The sequence below is a fragment of the Hemiscyllium ocellatum genome, chromosome 45 (genome assembly GCF_020745735.1).
Source record: "Hemiscyllium ocellatum isolate sHemOce1 chromosome 45, sHemOce1.pat.X.cur, whole genome shotgun sequence".
Taxonomy (NCBI): domain Eukaryota; kingdom Metazoa; phylum Chordata; class Chondrichthyes; order Orectolobiformes; family Hemiscylliidae; genus Hemiscyllium; species Hemiscyllium ocellatum.
Genome location: NC_083445.1, coordinates 5,099,932 through 5,124,865, shown reverse-complemented (window position 1 = coordinate 5,124,865; position 24,934 = coordinate 5,099,932). Strand labels below are relative to the sequence as shown.

General features: G+C 45.1%; 1 protein-coding gene across 1 annotated transcript in view; it reads right to left on the bottom strand.

The window, feature by feature from the left end:
* The window catches only part of LOC132836055 (proto-oncogene vav-like), a 137,685-nt gene that overhangs the window by 37,572 nt on the left and 75,179 nt on the right, over window positions 1-24,934 (bottom strand). Inside the window, exons 3-10 of the mRNA XM_060855296.1 lie at window positions 12,203-12,261; window positions 11,154-11,219; window positions 8,577-8,685; window positions 6,893-6,991; window positions 6,681-6,749; window positions 5,558-5,661; window positions 3,524-3,623; window positions 1,454-1,549 (exon numbers count right to left, since the gene is read on the bottom strand). Coding sequence (XP_060711279.1) covers window positions 1,454-1,549; window positions 3,524-3,623; window positions 5,558-5,661; window positions 6,681-6,749; window positions 6,893-6,991; window positions 8,577-8,685; window positions 11,154-11,219; window positions 12,203-12,261 — 702 coding nt within the window. The remainder of the gene's footprint in view (window positions 1-1,453; window positions 1,550-3,523; window positions 3,624-5,557; window positions 5,662-6,680; window positions 6,750-6,892; window positions 6,992-8,576; window positions 8,686-11,153; window positions 11,220-12,202; window positions 12,262-24,934) is intronic.

Below are 24,934 nucleotides of genomic sequence, written 5' to 3'. Positions count from 1 at the left end.
CCAGCTTGGACATAGATTGGATGCTCCTTCATCAAACCCCCGGGACTGCTTCCCTGTCAACACTCAGGAGTGCCTTCACCACATGGACTGCAGCAGCTCAAGGAGGTAGCTCACCTCTGCCATTGCCAGGGTAACTAGCACTGAGTAATAAATTCTGGAGATGCCCACTTCCTGATAATTATGCCTTTTTAAAAAAAAATCATTCTTCCCTCCCTGAAACTTGGGGCATCTTGGGATGTTTGATGTAGGATAGACAGCGTAGACATGATCATTCTCTTAATCCAACCTCTCCTGTCAGGTGGAAGATACAGAATATTGAACACACACACACACACACACACACACACACACACACACACACGTTCAGGAACAACTTCTTCCCAGCCATTATTAGACTGATGAATGGACCTCTCTAACTTCCAATAATGTTGATCTTGCTTCTGTACATCTCTTGTGCAGCATAACCCTGTATGCCTAGTTCTGACTAAGCACCCGATGATTTGTATGCCCTTGTTTGCCTTGATCTACCTGTAGTGCTCGCAAAACAAGACTTTTCACTGTACTTTCATACATGTGGCAACAATAACTCAAATCAAATCAACTCAAATCTATGAATGCAGAAATGGTGCAAGCTCATTCTACAAGAAACACAATTAGCCTCTTACAATGCCCATGCATACAGTGCCCATGCATACAGTGCCCATGCATACAGGAACAGGAACAGGAACAGGAAATCTCCTTTCCTTTACTCCCTTTTGAGGTTGGAGATGCTAAACATGATTACTCCAATCCTCCAAGCACATTGGCTGAGATCCAGCTCGCTGTCACTGTGACCTTCCTAACACATGTTAACCTTGGCAGAAGAGAAATTAAAATTGTTCATCTCGCCACAATCTTGCACGAACAATTTTATCTCCTTGAGGTCCACCGAAGACCGAAGGTTGTTGTATAAGGAACAAAATTCGACCATTTAGCCCCTTGAGTTTGTTCCCCCATTTAATACGATGATAGTTGATCTGGTTATAACTTCAAATGGACTTTCCTACATTCCCCTTTTCTGCTTGAGTCCATCCACCTCTACCTTAAAAATATTTAAAAATGCTTCCACCATCTAGAGAGTTCCAAAGACTCAGAAACCTCTAAGAGGAAACAGTTTGCCTAATCCCTGTTTGACCTCTCATTTTGAAACGGTTCCTGTTCTAAATTCTCCCAGAAGGGGAAACACTGGCTTGATGTCCACCCCGTTAAGACCACTGGGGCGAAGGTTTGAGAGAGACTGCGATCTAGCCAGTCTGATAAACCTCTGCGCTACTGGCTGTGATGAGGAGTATCTCCACAATGGCCAGTAACTGAAACGCCGGTTTCGCTGCTCGTTGGATGTTGCCTGAACTGCTGTGCTCTTCCAGCACCACTGGTCCGGTAACTGGGAATTGACTAACTTGCAATTGACTACCTGTAGCAGAAGGTGATACTTGAGGACTCTTTGCATGGGCACCATCAGGAGATCTCGTAGGGTGAACCGTCCATTGTTTGCTCTATTGGAACATTCCTGAGAGAAAACAGAACAAGTGGTAATTAACCCAGCAGCCTTAGAGGGATCTTACACGTTGTTTCTGCTGGTTGAGTAATTAGAAGATGGTCTTTGCGAAGACTTTACAAAGTGACTCTTGTCATCACGATGGAACAGTCTCATCATTGGGACCCATCCTGTTAGCACGCAACCTCCTCCAGTCTCGTCTAACAGAGCAGTCTCCCCACAGGAACTTCACCTTCTGGGAAGGAAATCTGCCATCCTTACCCGGTCTGGCCTACACGTGACTCCAGACCCACAGTAATGTGGTTGACTTCCAACCTCCCTCATGGCAATTAAGGATGGGCAATAGACACTGATGTCCACAACCCATGAATGAATTTTGAAAATAAAAACATTATTTCAACGTTATAAAGGGTTAATCTCCAAAAGGACAAAATTCACGGAATTTCACACTGCCAGCATTTAAATGCAGTTGATCTTCTCTAAATGTAATCTGTGGTAAGATCCAAGGATCAAACTTTCTGTGGAAGGAGCAGAAAGCTACAACAAAACATGAGAAGACAGACAAGAGGCCAGTACCGATCTAAGTCACACCCTGACAACTTCCCAACAGTCCTGGTTATTGTGAACTTGCTCACTGCTGGGTCTCACCAGCCTGTTGTCAGGTGTCACCTCAGGGTCACATTGGGTTCAGACACCAAGCCATTTGAGGATCTGATCTGAAAAAGCATATTGCATCAACTAGCTCAGAAAGAGGCCATTCAGCCCAAGATGGTGCAAGCTCTGTGGTGCAGTTATCCAATTCGTTCCACTCCGTCTATGCCTTTGCCCATTTTTGTACTGTTGTGTGTAAGCCTCATATATCTCAGAGAGTTGCAGAGGGCACCACTGGTTTCCAAGCATGTTCCAGGTTTATTTATGAGAGTTTCTGCGGACTGTGGGGAGACGCATGCTAACATCTTAACTCCTGTTCAATGAAGCTCTGAGTCCACACCCAGGATTAACCAATCAAGCACAGTTCATTAGATCTGTAGTGATTGTAACAAAGTCAGCCTGGTGGACCTCAGAGAGTAGGAGAGTTCCCTGATTGGGGCTGTTATCCTGGTCCAATCAGGGAGCCCTGGCAGACAGATAGAAACAGGAGGGTTTTGATGTGAAGGGCACTGCGTGTCACAGGCCACTTGGGTGTTTCTTTTCTTCCTGGTGGTGGAAATTAAATAAAGATTTGTGCACTTTGTGTCTCTCACTGTGTCTCACACTAGTACACACACCATGGGTGCTGGGGGAAAAAATGAGCACTACTGCAGTTAGGCGGTAGTGTGAAAAAAAAGGAAAAAAAAGAAAAAGAAAAAAAACAAGAAAAATAAAATAAACGGGGGGTAGGTGGGAGAGGTGGGGGCTTGCTGGGTCTATATTGTCTGCATTCTTTTATGTAACTGGACTGTCTTATGTATAAATGTTATTGTTGATGTCTCTTTATATTTTTATATGTGAAACTGGGATTTGAGGTTTATCCACACGTCCCTGTAAACTGTTTGAACGATAGGGTTTGGGCCTGGCTTTGCTGCTCCTCTCCCTTGTAAAATTGCTGACTCTTGTGTGCAGCTGTAAATGTAACTGTTTGTTGTAAACTGCTTTTGTAACTTGTTTAATAAAATAAAAAAATAGACAGGAGGGTTAGAGGTTCTGTTCACTCTGAGAGCTAGCTCTGAGGGAGCTGGGTCAGTGTCAAGGACTCTCCATGTGTAAATGAAGGAAGACTTGGTGATGATATACTGGTCTCTGTGGAGTTATTTCAAAATCACACACTTATCAAACACAGAGCACAAACCACATTCGCCTTTTTCCAAATTTTAATACGCTTAATCCTCTCACCCAACTTGCTCTCGTTAAAGTTCTGAAAGTTTTGGAAACTCACAGAGTACCAATCAACAGCAGAAGAAGGAAATGTTTGTGGATGTGTTCCAGCCACTGTGGAAAGGGTCTTACCTGTAGCTTCATCTGAACATCTTCCCTTATGCTCGCGATCTTGTCCAGGTGTTTGGTAGCTGCCTCCACTTGGCTGCAGTATCGTCCGTACAGTAACAACCTCGAGGTGACCGCAAGAAAAGGAGGCCATTAGTGAGCACAGCAGACAAGAGTCACTGTGTCAGTCAATACCCAACTCCCGTCACAAACCACAACTATCAGATAGCAGCAGAAACTGAATGAAAGAGGCACACGCCACTAAATTAAGTTGTCTCGTTTCTTCTTAAAATAAACGAGATTAGATTAGTTAAAGGGAACTTGCTGTGTTGAATGTGGCTCTTGTTTATCATACAATTCAACATTAACTGCATGACAAAAGGGATTCCCTGGTTGTCAAAGCACTTTCCAACATTCTGAGGTAGTCAATGTCGATCTATAAAATTAAGGCTTTTTTTTTAAACCTTGACAAGGAGATTAAGGTCTCAAATTGTAGAAGGATGAACTTAAGAACAAACTAGGGTGTCTTTCAAGCAACAGTAAGGACAGATCAGTGTAGGTAAAAGACCCAGACTCTGTATGAGGTAGGTCATCTGGTGAGATTGTGGGAACAGCTTAAAGGGATGATTCACGTTGGGCCAAATATCTGTGTTTTGTGTCTACCTTCCAGGCATCGCATCTTGAAACCAGTTCAAAAAGTACCACAACAGGTCTCGCTGCTCATGAAGCAAAGACCAGGGGTTCTGTCCACACAGAATCAGTTACCATACAATGCAGTGACTTCAACCAAACTTCTTCACCTCCAGGTCTCTGTTTAGACTGATTTGAAAAACGTGGCGCTGGAAAAGCACAGCAGGTCAGGCAGCATCCGAGGAGCAGGAGGCTCAATGCAAGTCAGATGCCTGAAACGTTGACTCCCCTGTTCCTCAGATGCTGCCTGACCTGATGTGCTTTTCCAGCACCACACTTCACCGACTCTGATTCTCCATCATCCTCAGTTCTCACTTTTTCTCTCTCGACTTAGAGTGAGTTTGATCCACAGTGATCGCCACCAGGTTCTGGATCCTCCAGAGTGGGAATTGTACCCTCGATGTTAGCTCCATTCCAATTGAAGCCGGAAGTTCAGCAAATACGACTCCATAAGAAGTCTGGGTTGCTGTGGGACATTCGCTGGCATGTCGCAGGAAGGAGCTACAGGGGCTGTTGGTGGGGTCTCCAATGTTCCTTCTGTCACACGGCTGACCAGAAATCACTCTCTCCTACCAAAATCCTATGGCATGGATTTTGCAGATTGACACTCAGTATTCTTGGCTATGCCTGAACACACCTCCCTTGGTCATCCCGAACTGAAGCGGGACTTGAACCAAGGTTAGGATTAGGATTCAACTTTGGGTTAGGACTAGATTTAGGTTTAGAGCTAGGGTTAGGGTTAGTGTTAGGGTTTCTGGTTTGGAGGCAGGGACACTACTTACTGCATGATTGTCAGGAGGGGACTGAGTTGTCTGGTTGAGCATTTAAATCACATTTGGGAGTTTTGCCGCCCTAACCCTATCCCCACAAAGGCTGGTCACTGGGTCTGGTGAGAGCCCTCCCATAGACTAAGAAAACTCAATCGCAATTGAAAGGGTTTTGAGAAAAGATTTACAAGGATTGGTTGCCAGGGTTGGAGGATTTGAGCTACAGGGAGAGGCTGAATAGGCTGGAGCTGTTTTCCCAGAAGCATCGGAGGCTGAGGGGTGACCTTATAGAGGTTTATAAAATCATGAGGGGCTTTGATAGGATAAGTAGACAAAGTTTCTTCCCTGGGGTGAGGGAGGCCAGAATTAGAGGGCAGAGGTTTAGGACAAGAGGGGAAAGATTTATAAGGGACCTAAGGGGCAAAGTTTTCACACTTGTTTCAATGGAAGTGATCACATCGCTTTAGTCCAATAGATCACATCCAATAGATCCAATAGATCCAATAGTGATCACATCGCTTTAATCCAATAGATCACATCCAATAGATCCAATAGTGATCACATCGCTTTAATCCAATAGATCATGCAACCACCCATTCACCTTTTCTTATAATTGTTGAAGATTTCATAGAGATTCTGGGCATTATTCATTTTGATTGAGATTTGGATTTCCTCCAGTAAACTTCTGTGCACATTCAATAGTTCCTGAGGAGGGAAGGTTATAAATTAATGGTATTGCTGAGTTCTTATTGTTCATGTCCACAATCAACAGATAAACAAGAGATAGCAGAATATAAAGAGATAACTGCAGCTTTCTCAGTTGTGGATGGGAGAACTCCGTGTGAGAATCTGGGTCTGAATTTGTTCTTTTTTGCTAAGGGGTATGTTTTTGGAATGTTACAATGTTGGAAGAATTCTTTAGTAATGTTACTGCATCTATCATTCTGTTAGGTTTTCCAATAGATTAGTTATTCTAACTTCCTCTTTCTTTGGTTGGATTTTAGCTGCAGTGTTTAAATAAATTGTGTTTTACTTAACATAGAGTAGTTTGACCATCACACCGGGAACAGACAATTTATACTTGCTTTTAAAATAAGAAAATGTTAGAGTTCAGGGTCCCTTGGTAAAATATTTTTCGGGGAGGTCTGGTCTGGTTCATAACATTTGCTTATTAAATTATGTACTTACTTAAGCAGAACAGTAGAAGGAAAGAGTTTCAGAAAACGTTTTGATTTCAAGCTGCCAATGTTAGTCTGAAGTTTTCTCAAGACTGTATAAGCTCGTTCACTTTGAGAATTTCCAGTTATTTCACCTCCTCCTGTCCCGGAACCACTACCCTCAATTCTTTGGAAGTGGGTGACTGCTGCGTTATGAAGCAGTGCAGTGAGGTGGTTTGTAAGGGACATAACTGTCCAGACTCTTTTTCTGAACAGCCTTCACAATAACATTGATGGAAGAGATATCCATCTCCTCCTGCATGAACTGATTTAAAACTGGACCCTTGAAACGAAATTCCAGGAGCCATGTTTTAACTCATTGTCCCTGCCCAGTGAGGGTGAGAGGTCATGGCATGTCCATGATGCACACCTAGGGGCCAATGACCTGAATGGACAGAGGCACTGACGGGAACTGAGTAATCAACTGGTCATCTCAATGTGAAATCGATCAATCAATTCAGTTTAAATTAAAGATTGAATCAGCGCCAACGCCAATAAGTGACTCACCTCAATGTTCAGGAATATGTTCTCTAAGTCGTGCGTATTGAGAAACCGATGTAATGGTCGAAAAAAATGCTGCAAAATGGAAACAGAGATTGCTTTAGAAACTCGTGATTAACACTGACCCCCAGAGGAAAGGACAGACCCAGTGTATGACTGACTGGACATCCAAAGAAGCTGAGGCCCATGAGGCCTGCACTTTCAGGCTCCGATCCTACCTGATGTATGGACTCTAATGTTTCCGTGTACTTCTCCTCCGTCTGTCTGATTTCCTGAAGGCAGCAATTCCGTTTGTCTAAGTCAGTCATTTTCTGAGGCTGGAATACAGATCCCAGTCAGTGAAGTGAAGACAAACATTTTTTTTTACAAATATGCTCCCCTCCCCCATATTTGAAAAAAGCGGGAAACTGACACCGTCTTCTCCTCACACGCCCCCCACTCCCCACGTCCAACTAGTTTCCTTGGTCAGGAGACCAGCTGAGTTGGTGTGGGACACTGTTGAGTGATGCCACAGATGGGCTGCAAACAGGGTGAGAAAACTTGGCATAACGAGACCGGGGGTTGGTTTAGAAGCTTCGACATTTGAAAGCCATTTGGCACACCCAGTGGTCATCCAGCTCCTGAGGTGCAAAAATGGACCCCGCACCCAGGTAGGAAACAGTGTTGAATGACGCCCCCATGGGGTCAGTGGGTGTGATTAAACACACAATCCTCGCTGGCCTGGGAGTAACTCAGTATCCATCAGGTTCACCACCCCTGCTTGCTTTTTAAACCTGACTGCCTCCAGGATGGGGTTCTACGGGGTGAGGGTGGGGGGTGGTGGAAGGGGGTAAAGTTGCTCTTAAGCTCCTCAAACTGATTGCCCTATAGACGGTCGTGCTCGGGTTCCATTTCAGCTGAGAATGGCTACATGTCCTGGAGGAAAGCAGCAAAAACAGAGCAGGGATTCCAGCTGCCCGTTACCCAACAGGGTTTTCATTAAGAAAGGGGATATTATTGACCTGTGGGCAGGGCATGAACTGGGATGTCCTCTATGCTTGCTCACTCTGCGAGATGGTGGTGTAGAGGTGATGAAACCCATCTCAGGTCCAGTAACCCTGCCCATTTAGGGCCACCGGTTCAAATCCCACTCTGTGGAAACAGGCCCTTTGACCCTCCAAAGAGTAACCCATCCACCTATCCTGTTGCTCTACATTTACTCCATGACTAATGGACCTAACCATTCCTCTACATTTTCTCCCTGACTAATGCACACATCCCTGAACACTGTGGACAATTTTAGCACCGCCAAGTCATCTTCAGACTATGGAAGGAAACCAGAGCACCCGGAGGTGCCCAATACAGACACAGCAAAAACATGCAACACTACATAGACAGTCGCCCGAGGCTGGAATCGAACCCGGATCCCTGGTGCTGTAAGGTAGCAGAGCTAACCACTGAGCCACCATGCCACCCACCATGGTTGCTGATGGAAATTAAGCTCAAGTTTAATTAGGGTGGATTATTAAGTTAGACATCAGTGATGGTAATGATGGAGTTATAAGCAATTGTCTTAACAACCAATCAGGTTCTTTGTTGTCCTTGAGGGAAGAAAATCTGCCCCTCTTACCCAGTCTGTCCTACATGTGACTCCAGGCTTACAGCAATATGTTTGAACCTTAGCCACCCTCTGAAATGGGTGAAGAAGCCATTTAGAGTAATTAGAGAGGGCCTTGCCACAGTCATAGAGTCATGGAGATGTACAGCACAGAAAATGACTCTTCGGTCCAACACGTCCATGCCGATCATATATCCTAAATTAATCTCGCCCCATTTGCCATTCCATAAGTGAATAAAGGACGATTCCTCCTCAGTAGCAGGTGGTTTCAGGAGGAGAGGGACAGAGAGAATGAGAGCTCATACCGCGGACAACGCAACCTCAGGCCTCATCAGATCTTCATAAATTTCACCTCCTTCATCATCCTCATTTTCCACACAATCATAAAGGTCATCATCTTCCTCTCCAGTGTCGCTGTTGGGATAAAAGGATACGGGATCATGTGAAAAGGGAGGTAACCACAGCAAACTCCAAAGTCTACTTCAATAGGATCTACCTCCACACTTCACCACAGGCAACAACTCAGGCTCAGCAACTGAGGCGTCAATGTTATCGAGTCACAGAGACGTACAGCAAGGAAACAGACCCTTCGGTCCAACTCATCCATGCCGACCAGATATCTTGAGTTAATCTAGTCCCATTTGCCACTTGGCCTATTTCCCTCTAATCCCTTCCTATTCATATACCCATCCAGATTCCTTTTAAATGCTGTAATTGTACCAGCCTCCACCACTTCCTCTGGCAGCTCATTCCATACCCGTACCACCTTCTGTGTGAACAAGTTGCCCCTTAGGTCGCTTTTAAATCTTTCCCCTCTCACCGTAAACCTATACCCTCTAGTTTTCGATTGCCCCATCCCAGGGATAAGACCTTGTCTATTTACCCTATCCAATGCCCCTCATGATTTTATAAACCTCTATAAGGTCAGCCCTCAGCTTCTGATGCTCCAGGGAAAATGGCCCCAGCGTACTCAGCCTTTCCCCATAGCTCAAATCCTCCAACCCCGGCACCATAGTGGTCTGAATGCTTATTAGTTGATACATGGAAAATTCTCATCAAATCTTGCTCTTGGCTGATCAGTTTTCCCAGTACAGGATAGGTACAGAGAGAAGACCTCTTGAGTTGCAGCTCTCAGTGTGTAGACGACAGGGTCAGTAGGCATGCCAAACTGAACCAACCAATCATGACTAATGTGCCTTTACACCATAGCTTTCACAAGGTAAAGCATCCCAAGTTGACTCATTCCTGGGATGAGGAGGTTATTCTTTGAGAGAAGGTTGGACAGGTCAGACCACCGGAACTTTGAAGAATGAAACATATAAGGGACTCAGGGGACATGACAGGATATACACAGTCTGGAGGTTTGTGTTGTCTGTGTATTGTGCCTTTAAGATGCTCCATCTTTAAGGATTCCATGTGCTATGTGTACACAATGTTGCAGCTCTGCCTGCTGTGGGGTTGCAAAATGCACACATACATAAATTTGTTGCTTTGATATAATGTCTGCTTCGTAATTTATTATGTGCTTTACTGTTTTTAAAACAAAACTAAGTCACTGAGTTAATCAGTCCCCAAAGTGAGACTGATCATTGAACTATTATCAGCAGGAGTGTCTCCGCCTGTGGGATAGACAACAATAAGAGGTCTCCTTTTGAAGACAGAGATGGGGATTTGGTTTTCTTTCAGAGGGCTGTGACATTCTCTTCCTCAAAGACCGGTGGAGGCAGGGTCATTGAATACATTCAAGGCTGAGTTAGACAGATTCTGATGGACAAAGGAATTAAAGTCTATTGAGGGCAGACCGGGAAGCGGGGTTAAGGCCACAACCAAATCAGCCAGGATGTTATTGCATGGCCCTTAGGGCCGAATGGCCTTACCCTGCTCTGAAGTCTGATACCAGTCTTGGACAGGATCCAGAGGAGGTTACAAGAATGACCTGAGGGATGAAGGGCTTGTCATGTGAGGAACGGTTGAAGATTCTGGGTCTGTACTAGAAAGATTAAACTTAAAGAAGTCTGATAGAGTGGATGTGGAGAAGATGTTTCCATCAGTAGGAGAGACTAGGACCCCAGGGCACAGCCTCAGGGTGAACGGGCGACCCTTTAGAACTGAGAGGAGGGGGAATTTCATCAGCCAGAGTGGGGGGATTCTGGGGAATACATTGCCACAGAGGGCTGTGGAGGCCAGGTCATTGAGTGTATTTAAGATAGAGACAGATAGTTTCTTGATCAGTGTGGGGATCGGGATTATGGGAGATGGCAGGAGGATGGGGTTGAGAAACATATCAGTCATAGTCAAATGGCAAAGCAGGCTCAATGGGCCGAATGGCCTGATTCTGCTCCCTTAGTCTTATTAATTTAGAAACTAATGCCAGCATGGTCAGCATAGGCATGGTGGGCCAAATGGCCTGTTCCTGAGCGGTACTGTTCAATGTTCATAGGAGCGTTACCTGACAGAGGTTGACATTGTGCTGCGTAAGGAGATATTAGGACAGGTTAAAGTTTGGTTCAGGAAGTTGTTTTAAAGGAAGAGCTGAATAGAAGAGGGAGACAGAAGACAGTGGGGTGAAGAGCTCAAGGAGGGGAAGGTAACAATCCAGGCAGCTGAAGGCGAGGCCACCCACCATGACGAAACTAAAGCCGAGAATTGGAGGAACCCTGAGAATTGTGGAACTAGAATAATGTTTGAGATCGACCTTTGAAGGATTGGAAACACCAGAGCAGGTATGTGTAAACTCCAAGCTTTGTCAGACCGGTGTGAGTGTTGATCAGTGAGAGCTTGGTAAATGGGACGTGCAGGTTAGGACAGGAGCAGCAGGCTTGATGAAATGTCACGTTTGCAGAGAGCGCAGTGTAAGAAAGATGCAGCGTTCTGTAACTTACTCAATGACGTCAGAAAGACCACTGTAGATATCATCATCAGCCAAGCTGTCTTCTGTTGGAAAGGAGCTGGAATAAAGATGGATTCTGATCATTTTCTTCATCTGACATGCAATTCTCCCATAAATATGAAAGCTGTTTAAATAGTGTCCTGATGAAGGGCTTTTGCCGGAAACATTGGTTTTCCTGCTCCTCGGATGCTGCCTGACCTGCTGTGCTTTTCCAGCACCACTCTGATCTGGACCCAGCATCCACTTTCACCTAGCTGATGGAATATCCTGTTCGGACAATAGGGGTTAGCAGATGCAGCTAAAGACACATGGTCAAAGAGAGAGAGAGGGATGGGGGCAAACGGTATAACTTCTACTCTAGTAAAGAGTTACCGTTGATCTCAAAGACAAACATATTTTCATAACAATTCAGCCAGTAAAGCTGCTACAGTCAAATCAAAATCTTTAGTAAAAACAGAAATAATTTGCTTAGATTCTCATAAATTTACCAGATTTTCTGGGGGAGTTCCATGAAGGTAGAGGCAAGGAATACGCCGGTGAGTAAAATGAATAAATAAATAGATAGATCAATAAATAAATGACCTTACACATAGGAATAGCTGTATCATGGCTTGGCAGTGGGTTAAGTGGAAACTTTCAATGTTCTCCACTAACAGGATGCAGCCATCAGGAACACAGACGCTCAGCCCCATCACCCAAGTGGGTAATGTGGTATATGATTTTTAATGCTTGTGAGATGCCGGGCTTTCCATCTCAAAGACTAGTGGATCACATCACACGGATGTCCCTTTGGCTGTTCAATATAAAAATGTTATTCACCTTCCCACTGGTATTCTTGCAAAGTGTCCTGATGAATAAGTGATGAAAAGACTTGACAAATTGCCTTTACTTCAGCAGTACGGGTAACCTTCAGGTGTCGAATCCTTGACCATCTTTACAGAGACTCATTAAGTATTTACCCTATTGTGTCTGAGCAATACGTACACTGTTCAGAAGGAGAGTAAGATTAAGCGATGATAGCCATGGGGAGATTCCACTTACCAGATCCCTTTCCTTTGCGCTATAGGAGTATATGATAAATAGGACAGAGTGTCGATGACCTGAAAGAGAATGAGAAAAGAGAGTTACCTCCAAATCCATCCAGCTCAAGAATGCACCAAATATTGGTCAGTGATCCCGACCAACTCAATCTTGAGGTGACTGACTGTCAGGTTAGAGGAGATATTGCAAACTAATTATCACATCAAGGGAGAAAAGATGGAAGGTAATGAAGGCTAGTCACACAGAACAAACCATGCCCCCAGTACCCTGGGAAAGTGAGAATTCACAGATTCATTCAGACGAACATAGGGGCGTGGATTGAAAGGAGGGGGCAGGAGGTTCAGAGAGGATGTGAGGGAAGCCATGTTTTCACTCAGGGTAGTAGATGCAGAGAGAGTGTGGTGCTGGAAAAGCACAGCAGGTCAGGCAGCATCCGAGGAGCAGGAGAATCGACTTTTCAAGCGTAAGCTGCCTGACCTGCTGCGCTTTTCCAGCACCACACTCTCGACTTTGATCTCCAGCATCTGCAGTCCTCACTTTCTCCCGGTCAAGGCAGAGATCCTTGTAACAGTGAAAAAGTATTTAGATTTGCACTTGCAATGCCAAGTGAAGGGGCCAAGTGTTGGGAAATGACATGAGAGTAATTAGGTGGTTGGTGGGTTAGCACCGTTTCAACGGGCCGCAGGGTCCTTTTCAGCGCTGTACACATCTGAAACTCTAACTACTTCACAAAACAGGAACAAGCCTTATGTCCCCCAACATTTCTGTGTTGGTATTTATCCTCCAGGTGAGAAAATAGCCCATCCTTTACCCATTGTCTTTCACCCGCACGTCCGATCTAATCTTCAAATGGCAGTGTGATTGACACAGGGTACACCTTTCTCCCTCTCACACCCCAGTGGAGCAGTGGTCACATGACTCCATGGTGAGGCCAGGGAGTAGACTTTGTTGCCACAGCTGGGATACAGTAGGATAGTTGTGAGGCCTAGGTCCAAAGATTTGGGTTCGAATCCCATCTCATACAGCGGCTGGTGGCACTTCAGTCCAATGAGTTTGAAAGCTAGTCTCCTGGTGACCCTGACATCAGTGATGGGTACGTTGTTGGAGGGGATTCAGAGAGACGGGATTTACAAGCATTTGGAGGGACAACGGCTGATTAGAGATAGTCATCACGGTTTTGTGGGTGGGAAATCATGTCTCACAAATGTGACTGAGCATTTTGAGGATGTTACGAAGAAGGTAGATGAGGGCAGAGCAATAAACGTCATCTACACTTCTTTAAAAAGGCAAATTCTGCATGGAAGTCTGGTTATTCGTGAAGTTCAATCATGTGGGATCCAGAGAGAGCTAGCTAATTGGATACAAAATTGGCTTGATGGTGGGAGACAGAGGGTGGTGGTGGAGGATTGTTTTGTGGACTGGAGGCCTGCAATCAATGGTGTTTCACAGGGATCTATACAAGGTCCACTGTTTGTCATTTATGGATGAGAATTTAGGAAGCGCAGTTAGTCATTTTTACACATGACGCCAATATTGGTGATAGAGTAGACAGAGAATAAGGTTATCGTAGAGTACAATGGAATCTTGATTAGCTGGGCCAGTGGGGCCGAGGAGTGAGAGATGAAGTTTAATTCAGATAAACTTAAGATATTGCATTTTGGCAAGGAAAAAAAAGTCTGCTAACAAACAGAGAGACCTAGGGTGTCAGATACATAGTTCTTTGAAGGTGGAGTCACGTGTAGTGAAGAAGGCATTTGGTACACTTGCCTTCACTGGTCAGAGCATTGAGTATAGGGGTGTCATGTCGAGGTGGTACAGGACACTGGACAGGCCTCTTTTAGAATACTGTGCCCAGTTCTGACAGCCCTGCAACAGGGAGGATATTAATACATTGGAAAGGGTGAGGAAAAGGTGTACCAGGATGTTGCTGGGATTGCAGCATTTGAGATATAAGAAGAGGATGAATCAGCTCAGTGGAGCGCTGGAGTTTGAGGGGTGACCTTATAGAGTTTCATAAGGAGGAGCTTAGATAAGGTGAATAGTAAACGTTCTTTTCCCGAGGGTGGGGGAGTACAAAACTAGGGAGCATAGGTTTAAGGTGAGAGGGGAAAATTTAAAAGGGGTCTAAGGGGCAACTTTTTCACCTAGAGGGTGGTTTGTGTGTGGAATGAATTGTCAGAGGAAGTGGCAGATGCAGATACAGTTATATCTGGCATCTGGACAAGTACATGAGTAGGAAAGGTTTTGAGAGATATGGGCCAAACACAGGGAAATAGGACTTGTTTAGTTTGAGAAACCTGGCCAGCATAGACAAGTTGGACCAAAGAGTTTGTTTGACTCTGTTGATTGTTGTAAAAAAACCCACCTAGTTCACCGATGTCCTTCAGGGAAGGGAAATCTGCCATCCTTACCTGGTCTGGCCTACATGTGACTCCAGACCCACAGCAAAGGGTTTGACATTTAATAGCCCATGGTAAGTGTATATAGTGGAGAATGTGAGGACTGCAGATGCTGGAGATCGGAGCTGAAAATGTGTTGCTGGAAAAGCGCAGCAGGTCAGGCAGCAGGAGAATCGACATTTCGGAACACTTTCCTCATTCCTGAAGAAGGCTCATGCCCGAAACGTCGATTCTCCTGCTCTTTGGATACTGCCTGACCTGCTGCGCTTTTCCAGCAACACATTTTCAGCTCAGTGTATATAGTGATGGGGAACAAACGTTACTCATGTGAGCAATGCCAATATCCCAGAAATAGTACAATAAATAACTTGACAGTGCTCACAGTTATGGACATCACCTTCCCTGCTGGGGCTATTTCTGAACTTAATCAATGCAAAACTCACTCAGTTAAAAAAAACACAGCTGAACCCAAACCAGAAAAAAAAAAGCCTTTCTCTGTGAAAGGTCTGACTTCCGATATGTAGAAAGTTAAGAATAATTACTCCACACTTTGACTCACAGCCGAAACTGGTTTGTAACACTTCCTCGTTTCACAACCCTTGCTGTCAGCAAAGCTAACACTCCAGTGAGAGGGTTAGCAAACTGAACGTGCATCCCAGCCTCTCCCTCACACCTGCAAACTTTGCCCCCGGGGAGGGGAACGGGGTGAGTTTGTTCTGGAAGCTTCTATCGACCCATAACTTGATGATTGTTTTCATTGCAGCCCCTCCTCTGTTTCTTCATTCTATTCTGTAAAATGCAGGGTTTCAGCCATAACTTGCATTATCTCACGCACATCATTTCTTTCTGATTTAAAACACTTGCTCAGCCATCGCTTCCCACCAATCACACTCCAATGCCCTAATACTAGCCAATGTAAGTTAGCTTTCTTTAGCTTTAATATTTACAAGGATGTTGCCAGATTTTGAGGGTTTGAGCTACAGGGAGAGGCTGAACAGGCTGTTTTCCCTGAAGCGTCGGATGCTGAGGGGTGACCTTATAGAGGTTTATAAATTTACGAGGGGCATGGATAGGATAAATAGACAAAGTCTTTTCCCTGGAGTATGGGAGTCCAGAACTAGAGGGCATAGGTTTAGGATGAGAGGGGAAAGATATAAAAGAGACCTAAGGGGCAACTTTTTCTCACAGAGCGTGGTACGTGTATGGAATGAGCTGCCAGAGGAAGTGGTGGAGGCTGGTACAATTGCAACATTTAAGATGCATTTTGGGTGGGGATATGAATAGTTGAAAAATGTGGTGCTGGAAAAACACAGCAAGCCAGGCAGCATCCGAGGAGCAGAAGAATCGACGTTTCAGGCATAAGCCCTTCTTCAAGATGCTGCCTGGCCTGCTGTGTCTTTCCAGCACGACATTTTTCAACTCTGGTACTCCAGCATCTGCAGTCCTCACTTTCTCCTGGGGATATAAGTAGGAAGGGTTTGGAGGGATATGGGCCAGGTGCTGGCAGGTGGGACTAGATTGGGTTATCTGGTCGGCATGGACGGGTTGGACCGAAGCGTCTGTTTCTGTGCTGTACATCTCTAAGACTCTATGCTGGCTAGCAATAATAACATGTAGTGCCATCCTTAATTGCCCCTGGAGAAGGTGGGGGTGTGCTGCATTCTTGATCCACTGCAGTCCAGCTGCTGTAGGTTGACTCACAATCCCCTTACGGAGGGAATTCCTGGATTTTGACCCAGCGACACCAAAGGAATGGCGACATAAGACCATAAGAGGTAGGAACACGTGTGGGCCGTTCTGCTTGGCTATTCTACGCAATCATAGCTGATTTGGTGATCTTCAATGCCTTATCTCCCTCACCCTGATTTTCCTTACTGTCTAGCTCAGCCTTAAACATGCAACCTCTCCAGCCCTTTATGGTAAATAATTTCACAGATTCAGCATCATCTGAGAGATAAAAAGTTCCTGCTAACCTGGTGCTCCCTTAGTCTGAGCTTATGATCCAAGACTCCCTCACACAAGGAAACACTTTATTCACATCTACCCCGAAAACTGCGATAATTTCACCCTCTCAATTCCAATATTTCCAAGTCAGGATGTGAGTGGTTCGGAGTGGAATATAATGTTCCCTTATGTCTGTTGTCCTTGTAGATTTGGGAACTACAGTCATAAAAGTTTGGACAGGTTGCTACAGCACGGCCAAGAGCTGGCAACACAACAGTGTGCTCTACTGGTTTATCAATCAATCAAGGCTGAATGGAATCCCCTGACTTTTTACTGATTCTGAGACCAGCTGTCTGACTGCACATTCCGAGAATGCTTCGGTCACGGGCACTGGGAAACACCGCATCGAGTGAAAGGGAAGAGCCTTCACTCAGTCTCACAACATCTGATGAGAAGTCTTAGGCAGCCGAAAAAGAAGGGTTATTTTTTGTCTTCCTGCATTTTTATTTGAAATTAGTTTGCTCAATTTTCACAGCCTCTTCCGTTGCTGACTCTGCGCTGAGTGGGGAGTTTGCAAAGTCTGAACAAAGCGCCAAAAAAAAAACCAGAGCACGCAATACCCCGAATCACAGCCAGCTCCTTTTAACCCCACTGGCAAACATCCTTGAGGTTGCTTTCGAGATGGCCAGGGCTTGGGGTAGAAGGAGGGACTGCAGAACTTTGCAATAGGACGAATGATTGGTAACACTCTGGGCAGAGTTCAGCAGTGTTAGTCACAGAACGATCACCCAGAGGGTTTTGGTGGGGGGGGCGGCGGTCGGAATGCATTCACTGCCAGGGGAGTTAATGTCACAGTCTTTAGAAACTCAGATGATACTCAAGGTTGTGGGCCTTGTGAGCAAGCGGGACCGCCTAGAATCTCCACCGCATGGATACAGGTCATTCGACCCAAAGAGTCCACCCCAACCTCCGAAACATGTCCTGCCCAGATCCATCCCTGCATTTCCCCACGGCTAATGCACCTCACTGGCACATCCCTGAACACTACGGGCAATTTAGCACGGCCAATTCACCTGGCCCGCACATCTTTGGACTGTGGGAGGAAACCGGAGCACTCAGAGGGAACCCACGCAGAGAATGTGCAAACTCCACACAGACAGTCACCCGAGGCTGGAATCGAACCCGGGTCCCTGGCGCCGTGAGGCAGCAGTGCTGACCACTGAGCCACCCTGTCATCTTAGCGCGGTCAAGTGATGTATTTTGGGAGGTGCAGACTGGATAGGCCAAAGGGCCTTTCTGAATGCACGATTCTCTGATTCTAACATCTTCCCCCAGTGTTAACTCCATCCACTACAAGACCCATTGTCGGAGGTGGGGTGTTGGTGGACAAGCCCAGGGTATCGAACTAGTTGCAAAAAACAATCCTCAAGGTCTACATTTGGACAAATGTGAGGTATTGCATTTGGTAAAGCAAACAAAGAAAGACTTACACCAACAATGGTCAGGCCCTGAGTAGTGCTGTAAAACAGAGAGACCTAGGGGTTCATGTATTTAATTCTTTGAAATTTGCATCACAGATAGACGGGGTGGTTAAGAAGACCTTTAGCATGCTTGCCTTTATTGCTCAGACCTTTGAGTACAGGAAGCTATGTCGAGGATGTACAGGACGTTGGTGAGGTGTCTTCTGGAGTCCTATGTGCAGTTCTGGTTGCCCTGTTACAGGAAGGGTATTATTAAACTGGAGAGGGTTCAGAGAAGATTTACCCTGAGGTTGCTGGGAGTGGAAGGTTTGAGATATAAAAAAGAGACTGGAAAGGCATGGAACTTTATTCACTGGAGTGTGGGAGATTGACGGTGACTTTATTGATGTTTACAAAATCATGAGGGGCATAGAAAAGGTGATTGACAAGGGTTTTTCCCTCGGGTGGGATGGTGTCAGAACCAGTGGCATATTTTTAAGGTGAGAGGAGAAAAACTTAAAAAGGACCTAAGGGACAACTTCTTCATGCAGAGGGTGGTACGTGTATGGAATGAGCTGCCAGAGGAAGTGGTGGAGGCTGGCACAATTACAACATTTAAAAGGCATCTGGATGGGTATATGAATAGGAAGGGTTTGGAGGGATATGGACAAATTGCTGGCAAATGGGGACTAGATTAACTTAGGATATCTGGTCAGCATGGACGAGTTGGACCGAAGGGTCTGTTTCCATGCTGTATGACCCTATGCCTCTACAACACAAGAAAAGGCCTTTCAGCCCATCGAGTCTGCATTGGGCAAAGACAATCATCTAACTATTCTAATCCCATTGCCTTGTGTGCCTTGTGTACATCGAAATCCTTCCTCAATGTGATGAGGGTTTCTGCCTCTCCCCCGCTCACAGGCAGTGAGTTCCAGACTCCTAACACCCTCCGGGTGGAGAGACCTCTCGTCCACCTCCTCCATTTGTTTTACCAAATGCAATACCCAAACGTAGACCCTGAGGATTGTTTTTTTGTCACCTCCTCCTCTAAACCTCCTACCAGCTACCTTCAATCTACGCTCCCTGATCATTGAACCAAGAGTGAAACATTCCTTCCTGCCTGTTCTATCTATGACCCAGAAATGGTTGGAAATGAACCAATTCTTGCAGGGAGTCCATTTTGAGGTACACAAGTGGGGTCAGCGCGATAAATCCCATTTGCAACTTTTCCTCGTCTTTCCAGTGCAGTGCAGAGGGAGTGCCGCACTGGCAGAGGGACCCTGTGACAAACGAGATGTTAAACTGAGGCCTCAATCTTCTCTCTCAGGTGGATATTACCAAGAACAAAACATCCTGGGTGCTACTTCTGATGAGAACTGGAGTGTTCTACTTCCAAATACCTCTCCTTAAATTTCCAGAAGATGTTTTGATTCACTTGCTCACAAATTTTCAAATTAAGATGCATGGCAATTTGAAAATTTGTTGGTGTTTTATTTAAAGGAACGTTTCTGCTTGTTTGAAGTTGTGAGCTTTCAGGAGGGCCTCAGAAGCCAGTAGTAGAAGAGCTTTGGTCAAGTTTCTGTTGCTAGAATGTCAGGGGAAATGGAGTTATGGATAAAGAGAAGACAATCCTTGAAATAGCTGATGTAGACCATTCATCCCCTTGGAGTGATTCCATAATCAATATGGTGCAGGCTGATCTGTTTGTGTTTCAAATTCCACATTCCCATCCTCCCCAATGATTATGATGTGGAGGAGCCGGTGTTGGACTCGGCTGGACAATGTTAAAAATCACACAACACCAGCTTACAGTCCAACAGGTTTAGTTGGAAGCACTAACTTTCGAAACGCTGCTCTTTCATCAGGCCATTGCACGGCTACCGAACTTGGCTATCAGCCTCTGCTCGCCCCCTTTGTGTTGTTGCCTGTCCCAAAGTCCGCCTTGGAGGATGGTCGCCTGAAGGTCCGAGGTCGAAAGTCCCTGACTGCTGGTGTTCCCCGACTGGAGGGGACATTCCTGTCTGTCAATTGTTACGCAGTTATGGATTAGTGGTGCTGGAAGAGCAAAGCAGTTCAGGCAGCATCCAAAGTGCAGCAAAATCGACGTTTCGGGCAAAAGTCCTTACGCAGTGTCCATTCATCCGTTGCTGTAGTCTCTGCTCGGTCTCACCAATGTACCATGCCTCAGAGCATCCTTGCCTGCAGTGTGTGAGATAGACAACGTTGGCCGAGTCACATGAGTACCTGCCGCGTACATGGTGGCTGGTGTCCCCATGGGTAATGGTGGTGTCCGTGTCGACACTCTGACACGTCTTGCAGCGTCTGCCGTGACAGGGTTGTATGATGTCGTCGTGAAGGCTGGGCAGTTTGCTGCGAACAACGATCTGTTTAAGGTTTGGTGGTTGTTTAAAGGCGAGAAGTGGAGGTATGAGGAAGGTCTTGGCGAGGTGCTCATCCTCATTGATAACGTCTTGCAGGCCACAAAGAACATGGCGTAGTTTCTCTGCTCCCGGGAATTATTGGACAATGAAGGGTTACCGAAACCAACATGGTCATTCTAAAAGATGAAAGACTTAAACCAAACGTGTTGAATATTATATTCCATGACACTGCAATCCTGTTGCAATAAATTCTATGACTCATGATTCTGCTCCACAACCACCTGATGAAGGAGTGACGCTCCGAAAGCTAGTGCTTCCAATTAAACCTGTTGGACTATAACCTGGTGTTGTGTGATTTTTAACTTTGTCCACCCCAGTAAACCCCAGCCTCACGAGAATCCATTGTCCTTTTGTCTCAAAAGACCTCAATGAGCCCTTCTCTACTGTATTCAGAGGTAGTGTTCCAAATTCAGACAACCTTCCAGAAAAAAATTATCCTCATTTCTCTCCCATATACTACCTGAACAATCGACTTAGATTGTATTACACACCTCTGGAGCAGGTGGGACTTGAACCTTGCCCACTCCAGCTCAGAGTTAGGGACATTATACAAAAACCCTCATCATCACGGCCTTAAAATGGCCTTATATTTTAAAATTATGGCCTAATTAGGATTTAACGGACAGCTTTCTCAAAGAGCTAGAAAAGGTGCAATGGGAATCTAATCTAGATCAGAGTGGTGCTGGAAAAGCACAGCAGGTCAGGCAGCATCCGAGGAGCAGGAACATCGACATTTCGGGCAAAAGCCCTTCATCAGGAATGAGGCAGGGCGCCTCCATATTGTCCACCCCCGGAGGCTCCCTGCCTTCATTCCTGATGAAGGGCTTTTGCCACAATGGGAATCTACCCTGGCACTGTAGGTGGGTGCCAACATGAGGTGGAGTAACAATGTCCCAGTACAGAGACCCGCAGGTCTCACCAGCGATCCCTGGATAAACAAGCATTGTGATTACCCTCTGGCAAATCATTTCCCTTCTGAGGGATGGGAGCCAATGGAATAAAACGTAAACATTAACTAGTCATAACTAAAATGTCAGTGGGTGTTGCCATATTGTACCAAGCTAAAGAACTGGGAGATTGAGAAACTGGCAGACATCGAGAGGGAGAGCATCAGAGAGGTTTGGAGATAGAATTCTAGAGTTCAGAGCCATTTAATCAGAGATGTTCAAATGGCCAGGATTAGAGGAACACAGAAATCCTGGGATGGGCTAGAAAGTTGGAGAAGATGACTGAGATTTCAGTGGGGTTTAGAGCTGGAGGTTACAAAGATTCGGGATTGTAGGGCTGGAGGGAATTACAGAGATGGAGGCTTGTAAAGTTGGAGGGGAATCACAGGGACTGGGAATTGTAGGGCAGGAAAAGATTATTGAGTGTGTATTCTGGCTGGAGGAGGCTGCAGTATTCAGGGAGGTTGCATGGTTGTAGGGGATTACAGAGAGAGGGAGGGATTTAATTGCACAGGGGCTTTTTAACAAGAATGAGAATGTTGAATTGGAGGTGCATAGCCAGGCTTAGACAACATACCTATAAATAACAGCATTTTACACCATCTCACTGCAATATGCTTTTGAACAATTTCTGAACAACGTTGTATCACAAAACATGTATTTCAGCCAAACTGGATTCTTTGACAGTGGGCAATGATTCTTTTATTCTGCCTTCCTCAAAGTGCACTTTAAGTTTATTTCAACTACAACCTGAGCCTGGTCAGACTCACGCCGTCACCTCATACATAAACAGAGTCATTTTTCTCCAGTGCAATATCTTGTAGAATGAAAGGGACCACTTTGCAATATCCTGACTATGAATGGTTGCCTGAGAGAGAGAGAGAGAGAGAGAGAGAGAGAGAGAGAAAGAAAAATAAAGCAGACACAAGCTTCTAATAACATCACAAGAAGTTTCATTTTGTCTACTCTCATTAGTGAGTTTGTGGAAAAGAAGCATTTGATTAATAAGGACATAAAAATAGCACAGACCATAATTTATGTATGCTATCTAATAAGCAGGGAAGGAGTTTCACAGAAGCAATTTAATCACCAATCATCCTTTACATTGCCAGCACTAGAATAAATATTACATGATAAGTGTAGGTATTATTCCTTGTTATATATCTCTTATGTACTTTTTAAAAGCAATAAGTCAGATTGGTGGGGTGAGGTCAGGTCACATGAACAGGTTTGGGGCAGTAGCTAATTTCTGAGTATGAATTAGTCTCCAAGTGAACTATTGCAATCAGATTCCAGCCTGTAATTCACTCTTCTTGTTTAAAAACGGTCCATCACCCTTCTTATGATGCAGGCTGCTTCAATCACTCCTGGTATCAATAATGTTAAATATAAACCTCGCAAGCTCCTCAATTAGAGATTCTGCCCTGTGATTAGCTCCAGGCTATCCATTATTCTACCTATCAATCTCTTGACTCACAAAAGTAAATTTTAGCCTGTAGCTTCCTCTAAGCTCTGCACAATTTCATAAATCAATCAGGGAGTGCTGTTGAGACTTTGCAACCCACCCACTTGCAGGGAGCCAGGAAGTGAGTCATTTTTAAGGATTCAGAGAAATTAATCTTGTGGACATTGACAAAGTAATTTGCACTCCCTCCATCCTAAGCCGTAGAACATGGAGTGGACGTGATCACTGCAGCAATTTTCTAAAATCAATCAGAAGCACACAGCCAACCAATTGGAGGGAACGACCTGTTATACGAAATGGCAACACCCACCAACATTTTAGGTACAGCTAGTTTGCAATTATGTTATATCGTAGATTTTTAAGCAGATTGGATCCCACCAGAGCAGGGATATTGATCGCTCAGAATAGAATGATTTCCCAGAGGCTGTCCCTAACACTTATTTAGCCACAGATCCCTGGTGAGAGGCGGACCTCTATCTGCTGTTCAGTTCTGGTCTCCATATTACAGGAAGGATGTGGAGGCTTTGGAGAGGGTGCAGGAGAGGTTTACCAGGATACTGCTTGGATTAGAAAGTATGAGCTATAACGAGAGGCTAGAAAAACTCAGGTTGTTTTCTCTGGAGCAGGAGAGGCTGAGGGGAGACTTGACATAAGTCAATAAAATTATGAGATGCATAGATAGGATTGACAGTCAAAACTTTTATCACTTCTCAGACCGTTGGCCCAATTGATCAAGACCCCTTTGTAATTTTGGATGACCCTCCTCACTGTCCACTACATCACCAACTTTGGTGTCATCCGCAAACTTACTAACCATGCTTCCTACATTCTCATACAAATCATTTATATAAATGACAAACAACAGTGGACCCCGCACTGATCCCTGAGGAGCACCGATGGTCACAGGCCTCCAGTCCGATAAACAACCCTCCACCACCACCCTTTGTCTCCTATCGTCAAGCCAATGTTGTATTCAACTGGCAAGCTCACCCTGAATTCTATGTGATCTAACTTTACTAACCAGTCTACCATGCAGAACCTTGTCAAAGTCTTTACTAAAATCCATGTAGACAACCTCTACTGGTCTGCCTTTATCTATCTTATTGGTCATATCCTCAAAAAACACAATCAAGTTTGTGAGACGTGATTTCCCAATGCCAACAAAACCATGCTGACTAACACTAATCAGTCCTTGCCTCCCCGAATGCATGTAAATCCTGTCTCTCAGAATGCCCCCCAACAACTTACCCACCAATGATGTCAGACTCATTGGTCTATAGTTCCCAGGCTTCTCCTTACAGTCTGTCTTAAATAAAGGCACAGCATTAGCCACCCTCCAGTCCTCCACCATCTCACCCGTCGCTATAGACGATACAAATATCTCTGCTCAGGACCCTGTAATTTCTTCCCTAACTTCTAACAATGCATTGGGATAAACTTTTTCTGATCCTGGAGACTTATCCCCCTTTATGCTTTTTAAGAAGTCCAGCATCTGTTCTTCTGTAATGTGGACTGTTTACAAGATATCAATATTTATTTCCCTGTGTTCCCTAGAGTCCATGTCTTTCTCCACAGTAATTACTGAAGGGAAGTCTTCATTTAGTGTCTCTCCCATCTCTGTGCTTCTACAGATGGATCATCTTTAAGGGCCCTAGTCTCTTCTGAGTTGCTCTTTCACCCTTAATGTATTTGTAGAATTATTGTTGATGTCAATTATAAAGTAACATATTTTTTGATGGAAATTAAATGATAAAACAGTTGGTATTTACACACAGTAGATTCTGAGACACAGCAGGTAGTGATCCTGCCTCAGAGCCAGAATTCCATGTTTGAGTCCCACACTAGGATTGATAGCCCTGGATGGCGTGTGTAATGTGGACAACGCACTCCATATGCTGGTGCTAAGAATGAGTGATTCCTGGACGAGATGGAAAGAACATTGAAGACTCTGCCATCACTTTCCATAGCTCCGGGCTACAACGCGCCGGTGAAAATGTGAACTGGGGCTTCAGGGGAGTGAGATGGAGTTGGCAGGACGTCTTTATCCTGGGGTGGGAAATGCAGGAACCTGTCTCC